Genomic DNA, 20,728 nt, shown 5'->3' with positions numbered 1-20,728 from the left:
AATCGTGGGTTAACTATTTATTGAATTTGAAAGATCTATTGATGGCTATTTTACTTGCTCTTCAACCGGACTCTTCTTCTATAACAAATTGAACTCCTCCTATAAGGAGCATACGGTAAAAATTCCCATACGGGTGCATCTCGTATGCGGAAAATGGAGTCTGGCCTCTATGCGCTCCCCCGCTCCGCATTTAACGGTAATAATAATCTGATTTAAATTTCTTTGCCAGAATTACGCTTATGCCCTTCCCCAGTTCAAATCTGTCCCCCCTCCCAGTCTCCCCCTAGCGTCTCTCTCTCTCTCAGTCTCTCAGATACACACGCACAAATATTTCTAGGGTTTCGGTCTCCGTTCCCATCCAAATCCTTCTTCCGATCTCGATGAAGGCCCCATTGCCACCGAGGAGCGGAAGGGCGCCGCCCTCCGAAACCCTAACCCCTTCGAAGCAGCGACCACCGCGGGTTCCCAAGGAGAACGTGGATCCCAACTCTATGCCACAGGAATCCTCTCCCTTCCGATCACCCGCAGCCTCTGCGAAGCCCCTCGCAGCCAGGAGCCGGAGCCCTCTCCCACCGAGGCCACCGTCGTCGCCCGCTTCGAACCCTAGCGGCAACTCTCTCAAGAGGAAGCTGAATTTGGACACCCTACCCGAGAATGGAGCTCCGGTGATGGTGCCTTCGGACTCCGGCGTCCAAGTATGCAATATCTTTATTTAAGGAATGAATCTGGACCCCGGATCGGCAAATTGAGCGGTTTCGATGAATTTTCTCACTGTCCAATCTCGAAATGTTGCCTTGTGTCTTATCTAGTTCGGATATTGGTTTAACTGCTCTTAAATTTTGGAACTAATTGAATCCTCAGATAGGAAATTTGAGGGCTTTCTTGAAGTATATATGTTTGTCAAGTTTTAAAATTTCTAGTCTTGTTTCGAATATTTCGCTTTTGATTTAGGTGATAGTTCGCATGCGGCCTCCTAACGAGGAAGAGGAAGAGGGTGATCGGATCGTACAGAAGATTTCTTCCGATTCTATTTCTATCCTGGACCATGTCTTCACCTTTGATTCCGTTGCGGATACCACAGCCACTCAGGTAACCTTCATATAATTTTAGAAGTTAAGCTCCCAGAAAGATCTTCCTATAGAAAGTCTGAATTGTAATCTCCTTTGTCAGTTTGTTTTAGCTGTTCAGGGCATTTAACTTATGGAAAAGTTCTTTGTTTTTTTAATTAACTCATGAATTTTTATCAGCAAGATATTTTCCATCTTGTGGGGTTTCCATTGGTGGAGAACTGCTTAGCTGGGTTCAACAGTTCCATATTTGCATATGGGCAGGTAAATGCAGATTCTGTGAATTTGAATTTAAGTTTCCTTTTGTTTTGATTGGATACTTTATGAAGAGGACTAACAGTTCCTTTTCTTTTCTTCGACATATTTCAATGAAAAAGACTGGCAGTGGAAAGACATATACAATGTGGGGACCTCCAAGTGCCTTGTCAGATGATGGCTCACTGGATGATCAGCGGGGATTAACTCCCCGTGTCTTTGAGCGTCTCTTTTTGCGAATAAAAGAAGTGGGTTTCTTTCTCAATATTTGCCTTTATACGGCATCCTGATATCATCATGCTCACATCTTTACTTGTTTTAGGAGCAAGCTAAGCATTCTGAGAAGCAGCTGGTTTATCAATGCCGTTGCTCTTTTTTGGAGGCAAGTGTGCCAGTAGCACTGCTAAATGTTTGTACTTCTTACTTACTTTTCTAGTTTGTAAAGTTTTTGTTGATTGTTTTTTTTTCAGATCTATAATGAGCAAATTACAGACTTGTTGGATCCAAGTCAAAAGCATCTTCAGGTTAGCTTGCGCTTTTCCTATTCTGCTCTCTAATGGCAGTATTTAAGTTCCTTTTGCTTTAAATGATGTGTCATTTTTTATCACCCAGATTAGAGAAGATGTTCGAACCGGTGTTTATGTTGAGCATCTGACAGAGGAGTATGTCTTTACGGTAAAGGATGTAATTCAACTGTTGATAAAGGTGTGTACACTGGTTTGATTATCTTGGATCTTACATGTTCAGTGAGATGTTTTCTAGTTGTATAGCACTATTTAGAATTGCAAAACAACTTATTTACATGTAAAAATAAGATGGCTGTAAATTATCCTGTCATTAGATAAGAATTGTTTTCATGTTCTGCACAGAAGGCACTGAACATTAATTCCTCTCTAGATGCTTAGTGTACTCCTATGCCATGACTATAATGCCATGGTCAAAAATTCTCTCTCCTTGAAATATGTCTTGCTGATCTAAATAAATTGGATAAGGCTTTACTAAGTAAGGGTTAAGTTTATATAAATATCTGACATAAGTCATGTTATTTTGTTCTTCTTCCTTATTGCAAATAAGTGAGATTTAGAATCTTTTGAGCAAGATAGGCCGAATCGGACTGAATCGCCCATTTCTACCCATACTGAGTTGATCCAATGGAAAACTGGGTCGGTTTGCCTATTGGGGTCGGTTCGCCTATTGGAATCGGTTCCAGCCCCGAACTAGCCAGAACGAGTTCCGAACCAACCGGAAAAGGCCCGAATTGGACCAAACCGACCGGTTCTGTTCGAACTCCGGTTCGCACCAAGTCGACCTGGTTCGAAACCGGGCCCTCTTCCCCTCTGCTTCTTTTGTTAAAAATGTGTCCCAACAGTTCGTTTAGCTTACAGACTCTTCTTTTTTTCTAATTTGCGAAATCACACCGATTCAACGCGATTGAAAAAAGATCCAAGCCTAAATAAGGTGTGCTTTTTCTTTCCTATCTCATTTTCTTTATTTTCTTTTGGTTTGAAAAAATAGCTAGAAATTTACAAAATAAGAAAAGATCATGCCAAAATTTTTGATTTGGCATGATCTACATGTAGATCTATGGATGATCTACATGATGACATAAAAATTTTTAATTTTTGGATTATATATAATTTTTAAAAATTAAAAAATATTTTTAGATTAAAAATAAAAAGTAAAAAATATAATTTTAAAAAAATATAAAATCAAAAGTGTATTTAGAGATATGAAAGCTACACTCGAGCAAATTTGGTGTCCATTTATTCAAGTTTTGATGCAATCACGCTCATAGTGGCCTAGGACTTAATTTGAGAAAAATTAAAAAATAAGTAGCATTTAATGCATGCCCACAGGCCTAAAAAAATATATGTAGCATTCATTGTTGGATTCTACATGGATCGAGCCGAAACTAATTTTTTTCAGATATTTATATTTAAAAATTATTTTTAAATTTAAAAATAATTAAAAATATAATTAATATAAAAAATTATGAAAAATTAGTAGTACGTATTACATAATTCAAAAATAATTTTTAAAGTAAAAAACATATTTTCTAAATTTATGATATTTAAATATATTTTTAAAATTTAAAATTATTAAAAATATATAAATAAATAAAAATATGAAATATTTTTATTATGTATTAGATAAATCAAATGTATTAAATAAGTAGCCGGAGCTCGAAGAGCGAGGATTCTCTTTACAATCTGTTAGTTTTATAGCCAGCGAAACTAGGATCGATGTAGGGCAATGGGCAGATAGCAATATTCGATGCATTCTTTCAGCTGATCATCCATAGCCACAAGAGAGGTGATCACCACATAACTCTGTTCCAGACATCTTCTCAGAGATATGATTGAGAGATACTTAGACGAGGCCTCTATACTACTCGGTCGACTCGGTCAGCAGGGTAACATATACCCTTTCAACATAGCCAGGCAGAGGGGCACGAAGGTTAAGCAAGCAGCGAGTGACACGAAGGATAAGAAGGCACCTGTGTAGCACACCAAAAAAAGAAAACAAAAGGTACCTATAGCTCCAATAGAGAGTGTAGAGAAAGAGCCAGTTCACTTAGATTCAGAGATCATGAGCAGCAGTTCTAGTGGTAATGGATTTGCTGGTCAGAGGAAGAGTGGAGGATATGAAATCAGCATTTATGAAACACAGAATAGGGACCAGGGTGCACGATCTGCTGGAGGCTGCGAGGGTGAGTCCTACTTTATGCACGCTACATAGAATAGGGACCACGGTGCACGATCTGCTGGAGGTTGCAAGGTTCCGATTGCATATAGGAGACGGGCTCCTTGAGATTATTCAGAAGGACACGATGCAGCTACAGATGATCTTGCACGTGGAGTAAAATCTATAGACGCATCAAGTTTAGAGTCGTATACTGGATCCTATTATCCGCAACCACAGACAGCTTATGACCCATACGGATACGGATGTGAATATGGTATGTCTGAGGTATCTTCCGGTTATTACTATCCTACGCAGCCTGGAGCATTTTACGGGTTGGATTTTATTGTCGGCTTATTCGGATGGGCCCTTTTACAGTCATTTTATTAGCCATTTTATTAGCCAGCGGACACCTCTTAAAGTTAATGCTTCAGCGAGAGATCAGAGAGTGCTTATAATCCGAAGCGCATTTCTTATGGGATGAATATACAAAACTACAATGTCGCTTGGTTAGAAGGGTGGGCTGTATGTTATACTATGCTAATGATTCGGATATCTATGAGAGACATCACCACTGGACGAGATTTTAGATTTCAATATGTATGTTATACTTTAAATATATGTAATTGACTGTATTAATTTATTTTTTTCTTCTCACTATTTGATTTGGGGATATTTCATGTTGCTTCTTGTAGTATGCAGCATCTTACTAATCATTTTATGTTTTATATTATTTTAAAGCAATAAGATGCATTATTTAGGTTAAATCGGGATCATAGAAACATCAAGAAACATCAAAAAATATAAAAAATATCAAATTAGACTTGAAATCATTGAAAAAGTTCAAAAAGATTGATTACCAATTAAATCAACTTGAAAAACTCAAAAAAAAGATTGGGCGTGCTGGTATGGAGCCGACATGACCAAGCGTACAGTGTGTCAGTATGGTACTGAATTAGTATCGTACCGACCCGTCCGCCAACCGGTACGAGTCCCGGTACCGGTTCGGCGGATCTTGTTTTTGAGGATAAATTTGGGAGGTACAATGATATGTACAAAGATGTTCAAAAATATGTTGTTGCAAAACATATACCGCTGCTTCTGAATCAAGGATAACTTGTACAAATGATTAAAATTGTTGTGACTACCCTTAAAATGTATGTAAACAGATAGAAATGCAACGTGTTGTATGATGAAACTGAAAATAGATTAAACATGTTTACATTTATGCTCTACAATTTGGTAGACATGTCTTAAAGATCTACTCTCACTTGCTATGTTCAATCTACCAAATACAATACAAATGCATGAATTGTTATGATAGTTGCTCTCTTCCTTTTTTACCTTATTCCTTAAAATGCCTTTTGCCAAGCAAGCCTGAGACATTCCATATTACAGCCATTTTGTTATTGTACAGGGTTTGGCAAATCGGAGAACAGGTGCTACCAGTATAAATGTAGAGAGTTCCCGCTCACATTGTGTTTTTACATGTGTTGTCGAATCCCGGTCCAAGGTAACATCTTATTGTTGGGCTGTGACTAGAACCTCAGCTAAAGTATGCTACACTTCTTTGATTATAGAGTGAAGTTTCCTTCTGATAAAATCCAATGAAAGTTATATAGTTATTCTTAAAAGTTGTGCAATTATAACTTTGTAGCTTCCATTACAAGCTTCCTAGAAAAGTTTTGTCTTTGTAATCTTAATGAAGTTGAATGACAATAAAGTAGCCTTGATGGAAATTTTGACACTTTGAAGGTTGATCTTCATAATCCTTTAGGTTCATGAATTGCACCAATTTATTGCATAATTATTGTAGTTATTCTCCAAGATGTGCATCAATACTATTGTAAGAACTAGAGAAAACATAAACTATATAAGTTACCAATTGATCCCATAAGCATTACCAGATTGGATGTATGGTCCCTAGTAAGGAAGAGATTTTGATATGTTCACAATGATGTGGATGTGGTCATAAAAGATTCTTACTATGCTACCACGAAACTATCCTTTTTAACAAGCAAATGTAGAAGTCCTCTAAGCAAGTAGCTAAGATGACCCTACAAGTAAACGAACCTGATATATGATGCTTCATTTCATCAACTGTCAAGCAAAAGTTGTGATGAGGCATGCAATAGAAGTAGAACACCATGAGTTTTGTATTGGAAAGCCAAAAATGTAGCAGTAGTGAAGTAGAGGAACATAATAGTTGCCAGTGGATCATTGCTTAGCGAAGATGCTAAGGGAAACTTGAAGTGGAGGAATTGAAAATGAAATCTTAAGTAATGATAAGTGCAAGTATACCAATTGAGAAGTGCAGCTATCAAATGGGAGAATGTTGTATTGACCATGAAGGCATGGTGGACTATGGTTTAAATGAGAACTGTTAGTCTAAGTGATTATGCAATTTGTTACATTGGCTTCTTGCATTGCACATGATGGCTGAGCAATTAAGTGAAGATTTGATTGCATTTAAAATTATATCAGATTTCACCATGATGCTTCAAGTAAAGAAATAAATGGAATCCTTGTATATTTGATAGGAGCATGGCTTGTAGGATCATGGCAAAGCTGGTAGAGGCTGCTGGGGGATCTGGAAAACTCGAGCATTGCCTCATCACCAATGGAGTGGTTGTGCTCAATACTGGATGATCTCAATTTTGGTGGTACTAATTTCAACAGGAGCCAAGCTTAAGGCTCTGAGACCAAGAAAAAGGAAGATTGGATTGTGAAAGATGGAGATCAGTGAATGAAAAAGATATTGATGAAATGATCTCATCTATGGCAGAGGCCTTTGCAAGAGCTGCATGTGGAGGATGTGAACCAACGCTACTAGATTTTGACGTATATGGTTTGCTGCTGTGGTATTTAGTGACTAATCAGCATATTTTTCTGGAGTCAGAGTTTGTTGTTTGGAGGGTACAAAGTGATATATGGCATCTGAGTATGGATGCGGCATGTGGCATTTGGAGATATGAAGTTCCAGATAAAATCAAAGGCCTAGGGCAATCAAAAAGGGATTTGAATGTGCAGAGATGATGGAGATGGATCATTATTATTCATGACTTATTTCCTCCATTGATGGTTGCATTTATTATATCAAGGCTGATTTTTGAAGTATGAGAAACTTGGACATTGGGCTTTGAAAGATTGAAAAATAAATATGGTTTGTGAGAACCTTGTTAGGTGGGGCAGCAGGATCAAAGGAGTATAGTGGTCAAAGATGCAGGTGATGGAAACATGTTGCATATTTGAGTGTGAGCTTGTGTGGTTCCATGAGCATGGTCAGAAGTCTCTGCTAGCAACCATTCAAGTTTTTGAGGGGGGGTGTTGCTGGATACAAGAATGTGGAGAAGCAATGAGAGTATAATAGATGGTCAAGATGTATGTGGCGGAAGGGTGTTGCATATGTGGCGGAAGGGTGTTGCATATGTGCTTGGGTTATATCATGAGCATGGATTGGAGTCTGAGTTTGCCATAGGTGCAAGTTTTTTGACGGGTGTTGATGGATGCAAGGTGGAGACTCAATGGAGGCATTGGCTGCATAGAGGGCTGTGCAACCCTGATTTGGATATATTCTTTCAGATTTTGGACATAGGAGGCTCAAGGATGATAACAAAGTGTTGGATCCCAGAGTGCTGTCAGTGAATCAGGCAAGTTTTGTGGAGATATATAAAATGAGAATATATTTCTCTGTGAATGCCTCTTGATCAAAGGTTCAGAACCAATATATAGAATGGAAGTGTTCTGTTATCATAATATATCATGATTGCATAATTCACAATAGGCATTTCGCTTTATCAGATATGGCTCTAATGCATTTTCCCTATGGCCAAGAAATTAATGCATAATTAATTTTAATTGCTACGTCCTACCTTAATTTTTATGGACTTAATGGGCTGGGTGTGTGTAGATCATGAGCTCTGGAATGTGGTCCATCTAGATATTATTAATGGCATTTTTTTAACTATTCCAAATGCTGTTAGATATTCTCAGCCAATATGCTACTTCCTATTGTATTTGGCTTCTGCATGCATATCATAATCTTGGCGGACTCGTTTTGATCTTACAGAGCATGGCTGATGGATCAAGCAGCTTGAGGACAAGTAGAATCAACCTTGTCGATTTAGCAGGATCAGAAAGACAAAAGCTGACAGGTGCAGCAGGGGATCGCTTGAAGGAAGCTGGGAATATTAATCGTTCCCTTTCACAACTTGGGTATGAGTTTATGATTTGAGGTGGTCTATCATCAAATTTACATGCATGTATGCCAATATCATGTACAAAGTACAAATAGACATGCATGTGTGCATCCATACACTAGTACACACACATATGTACCTGCATATTTATGTATATACACTTGAGACATAAACATATGAAAGTTGATATTGTTTAAACTTCCATTGAAATATTTTGTTTTTTTTTGTCCTTTGTGTCAAAAGCAGGCTATGTCATTCACTGGGTCGTTTCTGTTGCATATAGGGTTTCTTTTATTGGATTATGGAGTGACTTACAATTTTGTAACATAAAAAGTTCTAAGCTGACTCTCAAATATTAGTTCTGTTTAAATTTTTCTATTTGTGCCATTAAAACCACTTGGTGTTCATATGTTGAAAAGAACTTGTGATACTAACTTCATGTCTATATCATTTATTTTTTCAGATATTAAGTACTGGCTGATTAGTTAATGCTGATAGTTATTTATTTGGGGATTGCAGGAATTTGATTAACATTCTTGCAGAAGTTTCTCAGTCTGGAAAACAGAGGCACATTCCATATCGAGACTCCAAACTGTCATTTCTACTTCAAGAATCTCTTGGTGGCAATGCAAAGTTGGCAATGATATGTGCTATATCACCATCACACAGGTAAACTTCAGACTATTCTGATCTACTCAAATATCTCATAATCTCCCACCCCACCCGACCCCCCCTCTCTCCTCCAGTTTCCTTTTGATGTGAAGTTATGGATAAATGCAGCTGTAAGAGTGAAACATTCAGCACCTTGAGATTTGCACAGAGAGCAAAATCCATAAAAAACAAGGCAGTTATAAATGAAACAACTCAAGATGATGTTAATGCTCTACGGGAGCAAATTCGTCAACTAAAGGTGATCTCTCCATATTTTAAGTAATATCAGAAATTCTTGTTTTTCATTTGGTCTGATGCACGGTCCAACATTCTAAAGCGCTGCAATTTATTATCTTGTCAATAGGATGAACTGCTTCGTATGAAGTCTAATGGTACCTGTGCAGAAAGCAACGGCGGTTATTCAAATGGATGGAATGCTCGCAGAAGCTTAAGCCTTTTAAGGTTGAGCCTTAAGTGTCCTACAGCATTACCAATTATTGAAGGCGATAGTGATGAGGAGATGGAAATTGATGAGGATGATGTTGAGAAAGTCTGCATTCAGGCATATACACTTCCGTCTTCCTGTGAAGAAAACAGAAGTGATTTGCAGAGGTCATATAATCAGTTAGAGCATTTGAAGAAAGTGAAATCTCATAATGATAATGAGATGGATCAAGAACATATTTCCTTAAAGGATTTACCTGTGCCAGACTATGGAAGTGACCAAGTCAGTAATTTGATTGATATCAAAGTGGAAGGCTGTGAACTAGATAAAAATGTGGCAGAAGAAGTGGCAGGCTGTGATTTAGAGAAAACAACAAATGGACCAGTCTTTTCCAAGTCTTACACGCAAGAGCATTGCTATACAGATAATGTTGATACAATAAGTGAACTCAGGGATAACAAGGCATTGGATGATGGTTCTTTAGTAGACAAGACTTGTGAAATGGTCTTGGACTTGCCAGATAATAGTATTCCTAGAGAAGGCGAGCCACTAAAAGAAATGAGTTCTGCATGCCAAGATATAGCAGCAGGTGAAGATTCCACAGTTGTCTCCCTTGCAGACTCGACTAATAGTTCTTCCAGTTCTCCAGACTCTATAATGTTGTCCAGCCTTAGTGTTGTGCCTTGCCAGACATCCCCAGTTCTTCAGCCACCTGCATTTAGCATCTCAGCCAGGACTGAGAACTACAGCAGAAAAAGTCTCAGAACATCATCATCAGTGTCAGCATCTGAGAAAAGTTTATCGTTATATACGAAGTCTGATTCTGGATTGGACTTATCATTTGCAGATGGTTTGAACAACCCTCCAAATGCTTGTCTTATTTGGCCAACTCATAGTTCCCCAAAATCAACTAAACGCCTGGCAGTCAGTCTCTGTCGTGGTCTTCAAATGTTTGATAGCCATCATGGTGGTTCATCTCTAAGACAGTCATTGTTTAGGTTTTCAAAACAACCTGTTGATTTCAAGCGATTACTTCCAATTATCAAGGTTAATATCGGTACACAAACACTCCCTCAAGAATCAGACATATCAGAAGATTCACTTATATATATATGTAGTTATTGCAAGAATAAAGCTCCTCTTGAACATGATGATGTCAATGAGGGCATGAATTTGCAGTTAATACCTACTGATGGATCAAAGACTGCTGGCAAATGCATTAAACAAGTTCCAAAAGTAGGTCTTAAATCACGAGATGGAATATTTGTTATTGAATTTTTTACATTTTCTAATCTTGAGTGTTGGTTATATGGGTAGTTAACCTTCGGCTCTTATGTTTTCTAATTCTATAGGTTGTGGAGAAGGTCTTGACTGGTGCCATCAGGAGGGAAATGGCACTTGAAGATCTCTGTGCAAAGCAAGCTGTGGAAATTGTCCAGTTAAATCGATTGGTGAGTTGTTTTTTGTTCCTAGCTTCCATACTGTGAATTAGATGCTCAACTTTGTGCACCATCATAATTGACAGGTCGAGCAATACAAACATGAGCGAGAATGCAATGCTGTAATTGAGCAGACGCGTGAAGATAAAATTTCTCGCTTAGAAGGCCTTATGGATGGAATTTTACCCGTGGAAGACTTTATGGAGGAGGAGTTCATCTCACTTATGAATGAGCACAAGGTCTGCCTCTGTTGCTGGCCCGTTTTAGTTTCTTTTGTATTTTATTCTCTTCATTTGAGCTAAAATTGTGAAACTAATTGGTGACATTACCTGCAACTCGAATATCACAGCTTCTCAAACAGAAATATGAGAACAATCCTGAAGTTTTGCGAGTGAATATCGAGCTAAAAAGAGTTCTGGGAGAGCTAGATGGCTATAGGAACTTCTTTGATCTGGGTGAGAGAGATGTATTAATGGAAGAAATTCAGGACTTGAGGAACCAGTTGCAATATTATACGGACTCCTCTTCCTCATCAAATCAGAATCGAAGTCCTCTACCAAAGTTGACCTATGCAAGTGAGCCCATTTCAGCTTTCCATTGTACAAAAACAGACTTAACTAAAGAAAGTGCAGATGAAAAATTCGAACAGGAGAGGCGTCACTGGACTGAAACAGAGAGTAAATGGATTTCTATTTCAGAAGAGCTTAGACTTGACCTTGAAGCAAGTCGGTCGCTTGCTGAAAAGCTGAAGCATGAACTTGACTCTGAGAGGAAGTGCACACAGGAGCTTAAGGAGGCACTGCAGACAGCAATGCAGGGGCATGCCCGAATTCTAGAACAGTATGCAGATCTTCAAGAGAAGCACATGGCCCTGCTTGGGAGGCACCGAAAGATCAGTGATGGGATTGCAGATGTAAAGAGAGCAGCAGCAAAAGCAGGAGTAAAAGGTGCTGAATCTAAATTTATCAACTCCCTTGCTGCTGAAATTTCAGCTTTAAAAGTGGGGAGAGAAAAAGAGAGGCAATACTGGAGGGATGAAAATAAAGGGCTACAAGCTCAGCTAAGGGATACTGCTGAAGCTGTACAGGCTGCTGGAGAACTTCTTGTTCGGCTGAAGGAAGCAGAAGAAGCTGCAGCTATTGCTCAGGTATATACATTTGAGGTTACACTCTCACTTTTATATTCCAATTCACGTCCTTGTGGATAACATGTGCATTTGCTGCACACTTATGTATATGTTGTTTGTTAATATGCCTGCATGTACACATATTCATTTGTGCATTCCTGCTTGCCTATTTTGTGAGCATGCATGTGTATTGTATTTATCTTAAACATTTGTACAAATGCCACCCACCGGATTTCTGTTTAATGTTTTGTTAAAATTAACCAACTTATCATTGAAGTAGTACAATAGAAAACTTTTATCCCAACACTAATCTACTTCATAAACTTTACTAAAATTCCCCTGACTAGCCTTTTCAAAAGTATTTAATATTTACATTTGTTCATATCAACATATGATATCGTTGTGGTATAAAGCTACTTTGATATTAAAAGTTTCATCCTGAAAACTTTGCATCTGGAATACTTGATATATACTGATTTTTGTATCGGTATTTCAGTATTTTCTCATTGAAAAACATGTTCTTTGTTTTTGAACATTACATGTTTAGGGTAACCAAAGTTTTACATTTCGCTGCAGAAAATCATAGTAAAAACCATAACAGTTTAGTACCTTAGATTTGAACATTTTTACTTAAAAGGAAATAGAGACTGCATCACATTATTTAATGTATTAACAAAATTAATTACATTTAACGATACATCAAGAGTTGCAATATAAATATCTTACTTGCATTCTTAAGCAATAATGACCTTTTCAATTACAAAACCAAATAAAGTTATTTTACCATTGCTCCCTCATCTGGAGAAAGAACAATGACTATGCTAGTTGCTGAGTTTTCTTGACTTCAAGAAACTTCACTTATCTGAAACAAGTCTCTGTATACCAGTTCTCAGATCCAACTCCAATAATATCCACAGAATTTTCCTTCTCAGTACTTTTTTATAGAAAAAGAAAAATGCAACATTCAGTTATGACTGTCACTGTGATTCAATATTGGTATTCTTCCGACAGCTTGATATTAATAATTGGTAGGCAAATGTTCTACAGAATGATTAAGAGTGTTGCAAGCTCTTATTAGAAAGGCCCTGGCTGATTAAATTCTAAGTTAGTCCCATAAATCAGCTCTTTTTTATTTTGTTGCAGAAACGAGCTTTTGTGGCAGAGGAAGAGACCAAGAAGGCCTATGAAGAGATTCATAACTTGAAGAAAAATCATGAGAGGGAGATATGTACACTGAACCAGTTTCTTTCTGAATCGCGCTTGCCAAAAGAAGCTTTGAGATCGGCATTTGCCGGTGCTGATGTGGCAAAATATGATGGTGGGGAGAGTCTCAGTGATCAAAGGTGGAAGGAGGAATTCGAACCTTTTCTCCAAGACAGAGATAATGACTTTTCAAGGGGAAATGAGCCCACTTACACATGGCATTCTGGCTATGACCGATGCAACATCTAAAATGGTCAAGCAAGTCTCAGCTATATATGTATGTATCCCTGGAAATTTTGTTGTACACCTTAAGAAATGATAGTATCTGTCATGGATCAGTATACACCAGCAACGAGTCTCACAATTTGTGAGAACTCTTGGTGATTTTCATCAACATTTCCTCCCATTAAATTCATCCCCTGTGTAATTGCTTATATTTCAATGTAGTCATGAATTTTGCTTCTTTCACTTGTTTTGTTTGTTCATGGAACAACATAGCTTATCAAGCCTCCTCTTGGCTGTGTGAAGGGCTACACTACTGCAACTGAGAGCATCAAAATGTCGGTGAATCTTTGTATTAGAATGTATCTCTCAAACTTCTAACAAGCTGAGGTTCATTAGGCATTTCTAATGCCTTAAAATTACTAGATTTTCCAAATTTGTAATATGACTGCTTGTAAACTGTATAGCGACTACATTTGAAGCGAAGGGATAAAAGAATATTAAATTTCTTTACCACATGCCTTGCATCAATCTATTTGCCTCCTGTTATTTCCGTGGGTTGAGGAATTTGGGAGGTTTCATCAATGAATTTGTAAATGTATCATTGAAATTCTGTACTTTGGCTTACATAGGCTCTAAATGTCATCTATGTTTGATTAGAAGGATTTTTAGACTCGATGTGAACCACTTTGGCTACTACGTGCAGGGCTAGATAGGGTTCAAAAGCAAGATTCACTATATTGGGAAGCCGAGTTATGAGTCAAACTTTCGGAGGCTATAATTTGGTTATACAATATTCGATTGAATTTTTTTTAAAAAAAATTAGATAATTTTTTACGATCTATGATGCAATGCCACGTCTTTTAGAAGACGACGCTCCGAGCGATCAAGCCCAAATCCTATCATTTGGCATCTAAAATGAGCTTGTCAAAGCAAAAGTTTTCTTTTTGGATATAAATTTTGACTAGATGTGTCTTCTAATTCGGGAAGAATTAGATAGAGCGACAGCACATAAAGTTGATGCAAAATTTAAAATCTACCTTCTGAAAAAATTTAGCTTTTTTGAGTTTTTTCTACAGTCAAATCTATTTTGGAAAAGAGAGTTCTATTGAAACTAGAAAAAAAAATCCAATCTCGATTGTGTAACAGCGATCCTCACCATTACAAATAGAGCCTATATATCTCAGTTTTAGATCAATAAAAGAAAAAAAGATTTAAGCCTTATTTTCACAATTTTTTCATCTTCTTCTAATTTTTTTTTTTTTTGAGAGATTTGAGTTAAGCAGGTTGAGAAAAATCTTCTTCCTTCCCAATCGGATCAATATTTATTTTTTTATTGTTGGTTTCTATTTGTCCTTCCGGCCCTTTCTCTCAACTACCATGCTAAACTCCAAGGGTCTTTGGCAACTTCCCACCTGCTTCTATCCTGACTATATGGAAATCTTTTACCATGTCTACCAAAAGGCAAAAAAATGACATACAACTATAGACTCAAAATGTTCTCCTCTTAGGTCATTTCTCTCAGTTATTTTCTATTACCAAACACGCGAGGTCCTTGCTCTGAACATGACCAAGTGGATCATCTGAGAATGATGGTCCCATGGTGCAGTTGGCTGAAAAAGATATTATCCACAAACTTGAGGTCTTAAGGTACTGGGCTAGCTTGTCCATGAATACATACTACAGAGGAATGATAGAGAATGTATGTGAATTGAAAGGAAGGGGTCCACTTGTGAACAGAAATGGCCTATAGAAGATCGTAGCATGATCTTTCTTGGTGCTCTGGATGAGAAGAAGGTAAGGAGGCAAACCTTCAAGTGGATCAGAGCAATGTCCTGTATCTCATATCCATATCGAAATGCCAATGTAGACCGCCCACCTAAAATTAATTCTGCAGCCTCCCAACAAAAGAAGACTGAACTTAGGAAGGCTTTATCTTACCAGCCATGAACCAGGAATGGTGACAAAAGTTAATGTCCTGTCTGATATGAATGCTCTAGTTGACCAGAGTTACATCATTGAACACAGTGTGATGACTTAGTTATAAGCTTCGATTCACATTGGCCAGGAGGAAGAAACGGCTCTAAAAGCGATACGCAACCTAACTACAGAATTAGCAGAAAACCACATCTCTTGTCCAATCATAATGCTTGGATTTGTCGTCCTAGTAGAGAAAGGAGCCTCCGACAGTGACACTAATACATCCAACCATGCAATTGGAGAAGAGATCATATTCTATAAGAAAGGGAGAGGTTTGAGGGTGATATGAGCAGTCAATGATCTCTATCGGATGACAGTCTCCATTACAGTTGGAAGGCATTACAGAAATACCGGCGTAACAGTTGGTGAAACTACTGATAACTTACAAGGATGACTTACCCAAATTAAAGCGATCTTGGATGAAGTAAAGAATGGTTGAAAAGGATGTTCTTGAGCTGAATGAAACTATGACAGCCTGGTTGATTGGTCCATGCCATGATCCTTTCAACCCCACAAGCAATTAGTCTCTCTCTAACCGTTATCTTTTCTTAGGACCACCTTACAAGACATCCTTATAACTTTTAAGAACTTAAGGCCTGCCTTGCAAAGCTGTGGTCCCAGCATGATTGCAGTATTTGATATGGAGATCTTTATGTTTTGTTGCAATACCTTATCCTTCTGCACCTCTAATGCCCATGTATTCTTGGTGTGCTGCTTTGGTTCTGGACAAAACTTCACTACTACTACTACTACTGCATCATTCTTCCTCCTTGCACTCTGGTAGAAAAGAAAAGAAACCAATGCCCGAAACACCGAAACAAAAGCGCAAGATAATGCTCGTTAATTTTGGGGTGAACAGAGGATAATGACATGCAACCTTCCCTGCCTTTGTTCTTCTTTGGATGCTTAAGACAGCCAAACCTTTCCTTGTGGTCTACCTACAGGGGACCATTCAAGTATTTCTGTCGTGGCTGAATTAGATTTCTTACAGCAGCCTGTCACCAAAAAAAGATGCTCTCGTGCTGGAAGGCACCCTTATCTGGGATTCCAGGACAATTTATTCTTCTATGCATAACTTTGTCAAGATCTCAGCTAATGGGATTCTAAAATAAAGGACTTTTGGCTATGCGAGCCTGGCCAACCTCACATTTCCCAATCTGATCAAGTGACACTCTCCTTTTGTTAATTTCCTAAGGCAATACCTTCTTCCTTCATAGCAGGATGCAACCGAATTTGATCCAGGAGAGAACACAGGAGAGTGTAGCAACTAGCAAGCAGTTATTTTTCCATATTTTTGCACTGCTGGCTAGGGAAGAATACAAACTTCAAAGAAGTGGGCTTCAGATTCTATATACTTTAGCTTAGTTCAGCTTTTATAGATTAGCATAGAAAGAAAATTCCTTTCGCAAATGATCTGCGAATTTAAAAGAGAGCCTAAAGGGGCCCCTTCAACAGCTAATTACAGACAGCAAGTCTAATCTTTGCCGAATTAAGATAGGAACACTAGCAACACTGTTGTGACAATGATTTCTCGTAGACCTTAGCAGATTCTCAGGCATCACCCGGAAACATAGGCGAGAATTGCGGTAACTCGAAGAAAACATCTTAATGAATTAATACTAGAATTTTCTTGATAATACAACAGCATCATGATGTCAAATCTCTCCCCTTCACTCACAGCAGCTCACACTAAATGTGGTGTTTGAAATATCTGCACCCCATGATGTCTCTAGTCTAATGAGACCTTCCACTGATGATCACAAGAATTCTCAAAAGAATCATTTGCCCCAAAGAAGTCTCTAGTCCACCAAGGTGGTAACTTGGTGGTAAGGGGGCAATAATTCCACCCGAGTTGCCCGGGTTCGAAACGCGCGGGCGTCGATTAAATTCAGGGACCGGATGCCCCACGTTCGGTTGGCTCGTTGGCGGTTATGCTTTCCTTCCACTTGTAGCTTGGTGGTGTCAGGTGTGACGTACTCACCTTCGGGTGGGGAGAATGTGAGTAAAATGGTGTCCACCCTTATCGAACATTCTCCTGGCGGGGCGGGGGCCTAGTGCGTGGGGGCTGCTACGCGGGGGTGGGCTGGTCCCTTCCTCCCCCCTACCCCTTTTAACCACCAAAAAAAAAGAAAAAAAAAAAAGAAAAAAAAGAAAGAAAGAAAAATAGGAAATAATGAAATTTTGCTTAGACCTAAAGATTGTTAGCTTGAAGCTTCGCGTGCTGTTATATACAAACTTGTACTCTGAATGATTTCAACCGATCAGAGCTCAATTTTCATGTGAGCTGTTGGCAATGAACCTGCATCAAATATATCAGAGTAAATATTCTCTCTTTTTTGGCAACACTTCATGACATAACCAGCAGCACGGTAGACATCGATCCTTACATACCATGAAAGCACTGAGAAGAGATAGCAATCTCCTGATTCTGTCCCAAGTCCACTGGAACAACGTTTTGGAGATCATCCTCCCAGAATGTCCCCAGCTGAAAATTTAGTATTTGTTTCTTTTAGTAATCTCTCTCTAGTTGCATCACAAAATGCTACCAAAGGTTCATAAAGGTCATGGGTTAAGAATAGTGGCAATTGTTTACCTGAGATGAAGCATCTCCAAATCCGTTAACAAAAGGTTGGCGATTGCCTAGATTTTGATATAGAGTGGAGTCTAATGGGCTCATACACTCTGTTTCCAAGGCATTGGTCACAACACAATGGAAAGGAGCCCCCTGCTGAGGTTCGTTTGCATATGTTAGTGCAGCACCGGAGGTCTCTAGTGGATAAACTGAATTTGACACAGGTCCACAAGTTTGATGCATCTGAATCCATGAAGAACACCAAACTAAGGTGCGTAGAACCAAAAATTGACATAGGTGTATGCAAGAAAGAAAATCAGAGAAAATGTTTGTCTCACATCTTTGGGAAGGAGATTTGCCTCATTGTTGAAGTCCAACCGGGGATTCACAGTTGCCAACTTCATGGAAAGAAACTGCAACAAGAAAGACGAAACGAGGGATTTCAGATGCGACAAGTTCAGCCTCTAGAGGGAATTGCTTCTTTTCATGACCTCTATACCTCGACTTGGCGCTGCAAGGACTGTACATAGTTTATAATCTCATCAAGCATCACCGCTTTGCCGGTAACCTACAACAAGAAATTCCAATTCGAAACTGAGTTCTTGAAACAAAACCAGCTGTTAAGCTACACAAGCAAGCATCAATTTCCAAGTTGATAGTTTCAGCATACCTTATTGCAACCTGGCACAAGATCTTGCAGTAACTTCATACGCTGGCTGATCTTCTCTCTTCTAACCTGGCAGATAGAGAGAGATCATTCATGAGAGAGTTATGAAAGAATTAAGATACTAGGAGCCAAGAAACAACCATCGAACGTCAAAATAACAATGAATCCATACTCTTTCTGCGAGGCTATGGCTATCTGTCGCTTGGCCTCTTCTTGCCCTGACATGAATATAGTCTTTAGATGGCTCCGAGGGCTTCACATTGTCCTCCTTCCCCTGTTTTTGACCACCATCATCACTGGCACTACCACTGCCATTCTGTTCAACCTTTGGCTTAATTGATCCCTTTTCGGTTCCATCATCTTCTGCAGACCTACTTCTCTTCGCATTCGAATCCTCCTCCTCTGCTGCCTGAAAAATCAAAAATTTTCAGGCACATTTTATGCAAAAGCGGTCGAATTTCACCGAGAACATAAACTTCAAGGCATTTTCTTGAAGAGAATTGGCATACCTTGGGAGGATCCATGGCAGAATTCGGCGAAGCTGTGTCCTTTGGTGCAGCTTTCCTCTTCCTTGGGTTGTTTTCGCCAGAACTTCTCAAGCTCACCTCACCACTCGCCGAGACTGGATCCGATACTGATGATTCCTCTCGAGCATTACCAAATTCTGCATCTTTTGCCTCCAACTGCATCCTCTCCTGTGTCTGGGTCGCCTTGCCTCTCTCTGGCAGCCCCGTTTGAGGTCCAGCTGCCTTGAGAGACTGGCCGCTCGATGCCCTCGAGAGCTTTCCAGCCTCCGGCAGACCAAACTGGCCTGCAAACCCACCGTAATTCCGGCCATCAAAGCAAGAAAACCTTGCGGCCCTCTCAGCGAACCCTGGGTCCGCAGAGAATTGATCCAAATGGGTTATCGGTATCGGATTCGCCGAGAACGGCAGGCTTCCGACGGCCGGCTGGTGGGGGCCGATGCGGCCCATCATGGAGAGATTGAGCTTTGGAGGGGAATTCAGAGGGGTGGTCATGTAGTGGGACTGGGGGGAGATCTCGCCGGAATTGTAGACGCTCCCCAGCCGTCCAACGAGGTTATTGACGGCGAGGCCCTCCGCTGTAGCAAGCGAATTGGACGATGGCGAGGAGACGATGGAGCTGAGCGCCGACTCAAAGTGGCTGGTCGGGTCCATGGACTGCTCCCAGTTGAGGTTGAGAAAGCACGGCGGAAGCTGACCTGGCGGCGGCCCACAGTTCATCTCCGGCGAGGCACCGAACTCCTAAAATTGCTGGAAAAATCTCAGCTTTCTCAATCCCGAGTCCCTAAAAGGAACGAAAATCCCGAATTCGCCGAGATATTGAAATCCTGGAGGATAATTCGCAGCAAGAAGCAAGAAACGAAGGGAAAGGTGGGAGCTTTTTGCGGAGAAATGAGAGGAAAGGGAGCCGGGAGGTGGAGGAGAGAGGGAACCAAAGGGGAAAGCGAAAACCAGGGGAAGTGAAGAGAAAGGAAAGGGGATGGGAGGGGAGGATAAAGAGGAGGAAAGAAGACTCTTGAAGCGAAGGAAGAAGGTGGAGGACAGAGTGGAAGGGGGAAGAAAGAAGGAAAATGTTGACCTTTATGTGGATATAATAATAATAATAATAATAGAATTATTTGAAGAGAGGAGGGAGTGGTCTCACAGATGCCAAGCCCTGGAGGTCAAACAGAGCTGTGTTCCTTCTGCCTTTGGAAATCCTTATGGGCATCAGCTCAGCTTTCCTGCCATTAGAGAGAGAGCAAGATGGGAGAAGGGGGGTGGAAAGGCCGGGGGAGAGAGAGAGAGAGGAAGAGAAGGAAGGAGATCGGTGGGGGGAAGTGGGAAGATATAGGGGGTTTTAGCTCCACTTTGTTCTGATCCCTAAGCAAACATTGTTTGTCCTGAGGTGAATCCATCAATGATTAAACGAAGAAAGAAAAGGGAAGACAGACAGGATTACTAAAGCTGGTACTTTTATTATAAAAATAGTCATACAAAAAATTGTGAACTATTTACATATTTTTTATGATATTTTAATTTTATACAATCAAATGATCAAAATTATGAATTATTTATATATTTTTAAAAATTTATTTTTTATCTGATTATTATTTTATTATAAAATGTTCTTTTGTATTGCCCCAAGCATATTCAAGTTTTTTCTATTTCATTGTTTTCGCCTGTGTTTTGTTTTTTGATGGATACGTGAGGTGTG

At 39.4% G+C, this 20,728-nt stretch overlaps 2 protein-coding genes across 3 annotated transcripts; one reads left to right on the top strand and one right to left on the bottom strand.

The window, feature by feature from the left end:
• The first annotated feature begins 241 nt into the window (after positions 1 to 241).
• LOC103709411 (kinesin-like protein KIN-12B) lies at positions 242 to 13,535 on the top strand. Of its 2 annotated transcripts, none has more exons than XM_039129978.2 (16): positions 242 to 695; positions 952 to 1,089; positions 1,248 to 1,331; positions 1,445 to 1,570; positions 1,645 to 1,704; positions 1,793 to 1,846; positions 1,935 to 2,027; positions 5,422 to 5,559; positions 8,074 to 8,219; positions 8,723 to 8,872; positions 8,984 to 9,113; positions 9,219 to 10,535; positions 10,652 to 10,750; positions 10,825 to 10,977; positions 11,088 to 11,885; positions 13,008 to 13,535. In XM_039129978.2, exons 1-16 carry the CDS (start codon positions 381 to 383, stop codon positions 13,314 to 13,316), a joined length of 4,110 nt encoding a protein of 1,369 aa, XP_038985906.1. In that variant the 5' UTR covers positions 242 to 380; the 3' UTR covers positions 13,317 to 13,535. The 2 variants fall into 2 exon arrangements, with proteins under 2 accessions (XP_038985906.1, XP_008792946.2); XM_008794724.5 differs by having other exon boundaries at positions 292 to 695; positions 5,422 to 5,517.
• Positions 13,536 to 16,850: 3,315 nt separating this feature from the next.
• Positions 16,851 to 20,465, bottom strand: LOC103709409 (transcription factor bHLH62-like). The gene is made up of 8 exons (XM_008794723.5): positions 19,018 to 20,465; positions 18,681 to 18,917; positions 18,512 to 18,577; positions 18,341 to 18,409; positions 18,180 to 18,254; positions 17,863 to 18,084; positions 17,661 to 17,754; positions 16,851 to 17,568 (listed from the first exon to the last, which is right to left on the bottom strand). The coding sequence occupies exons 1-8, from the start codon at positions 19,750 to 19,752 to the stop codon at positions 17,531 to 17,533; spliced, it is 1,536 nt and encodes a 511-aa protein (XP_008792945.1). The 5' UTR covers positions 19,753 to 20,465; the 3' UTR covers positions 16,851 to 17,530.
• Positions 20,466 to 20,728: the final 263 nt, after the last annotated feature.

This window comes from Phoenix dactylifera, chromosome 12 (assembly GCF_051530095.1).
Source record: "Phoenix dactylifera cultivar Ajwa chromosome 12, Ajwa_hap1_PhDact_Kaust_v1.1, whole genome shotgun sequence".
In the NCBI taxonomy this organism is placed as follows: Eukaryota; Viridiplantae; Streptophyta; class Magnoliopsida; order Arecales; family Arecaceae; genus Phoenix; species Phoenix dactylifera.
Note: the sequence above shows the minus strand (reverse complement) of the source record. Positions and strands in the feature narration are given on the sequence as shown.

Coding starts and splice junctions, on each gene's coding strand:
- LOC103709411 (XM_039129978.2), top strand. CDS start 381: ATGAAGGCCCCATTGCCACCGAGGAGCGGAAGGGCGCCGCCCTCCGAA. Junction 1,090..1,247: donor CGGATACCACAGCCACTCAG/GTAACCTTCATA, acceptor AATTTTTATCAG/CAAGATATTTTCCATCTTGT. Junction 11,886..13,007: donor AAGCTGCAGCTATTGCTCAG/GTATATACATTT, acceptor ATTTTGTTGCAG/AAACGAGCTTTTGTGGCAGA.
- LOC103709409 (XM_008794723.5), bottom strand. CDS start 19,752: ATGAACTGTGGGCCGCCGCCAGGTCAGCTTCCGCCGTGCTTTCTCAAC. Junction 18,085..18,179: donor CAAATCTCCTTCCCAAAGAT/GTGAGACAAACA, acceptor TCATGGATTCAG/ATGCATCAAACTTGTGGACC. Junction 17,569..17,660: donor CTCTTCTCAGTGCTTTCATG/GTATGTAAGGAT, acceptor TATTTGATGCAG/GTTCATTGCCAACAGCTCAC.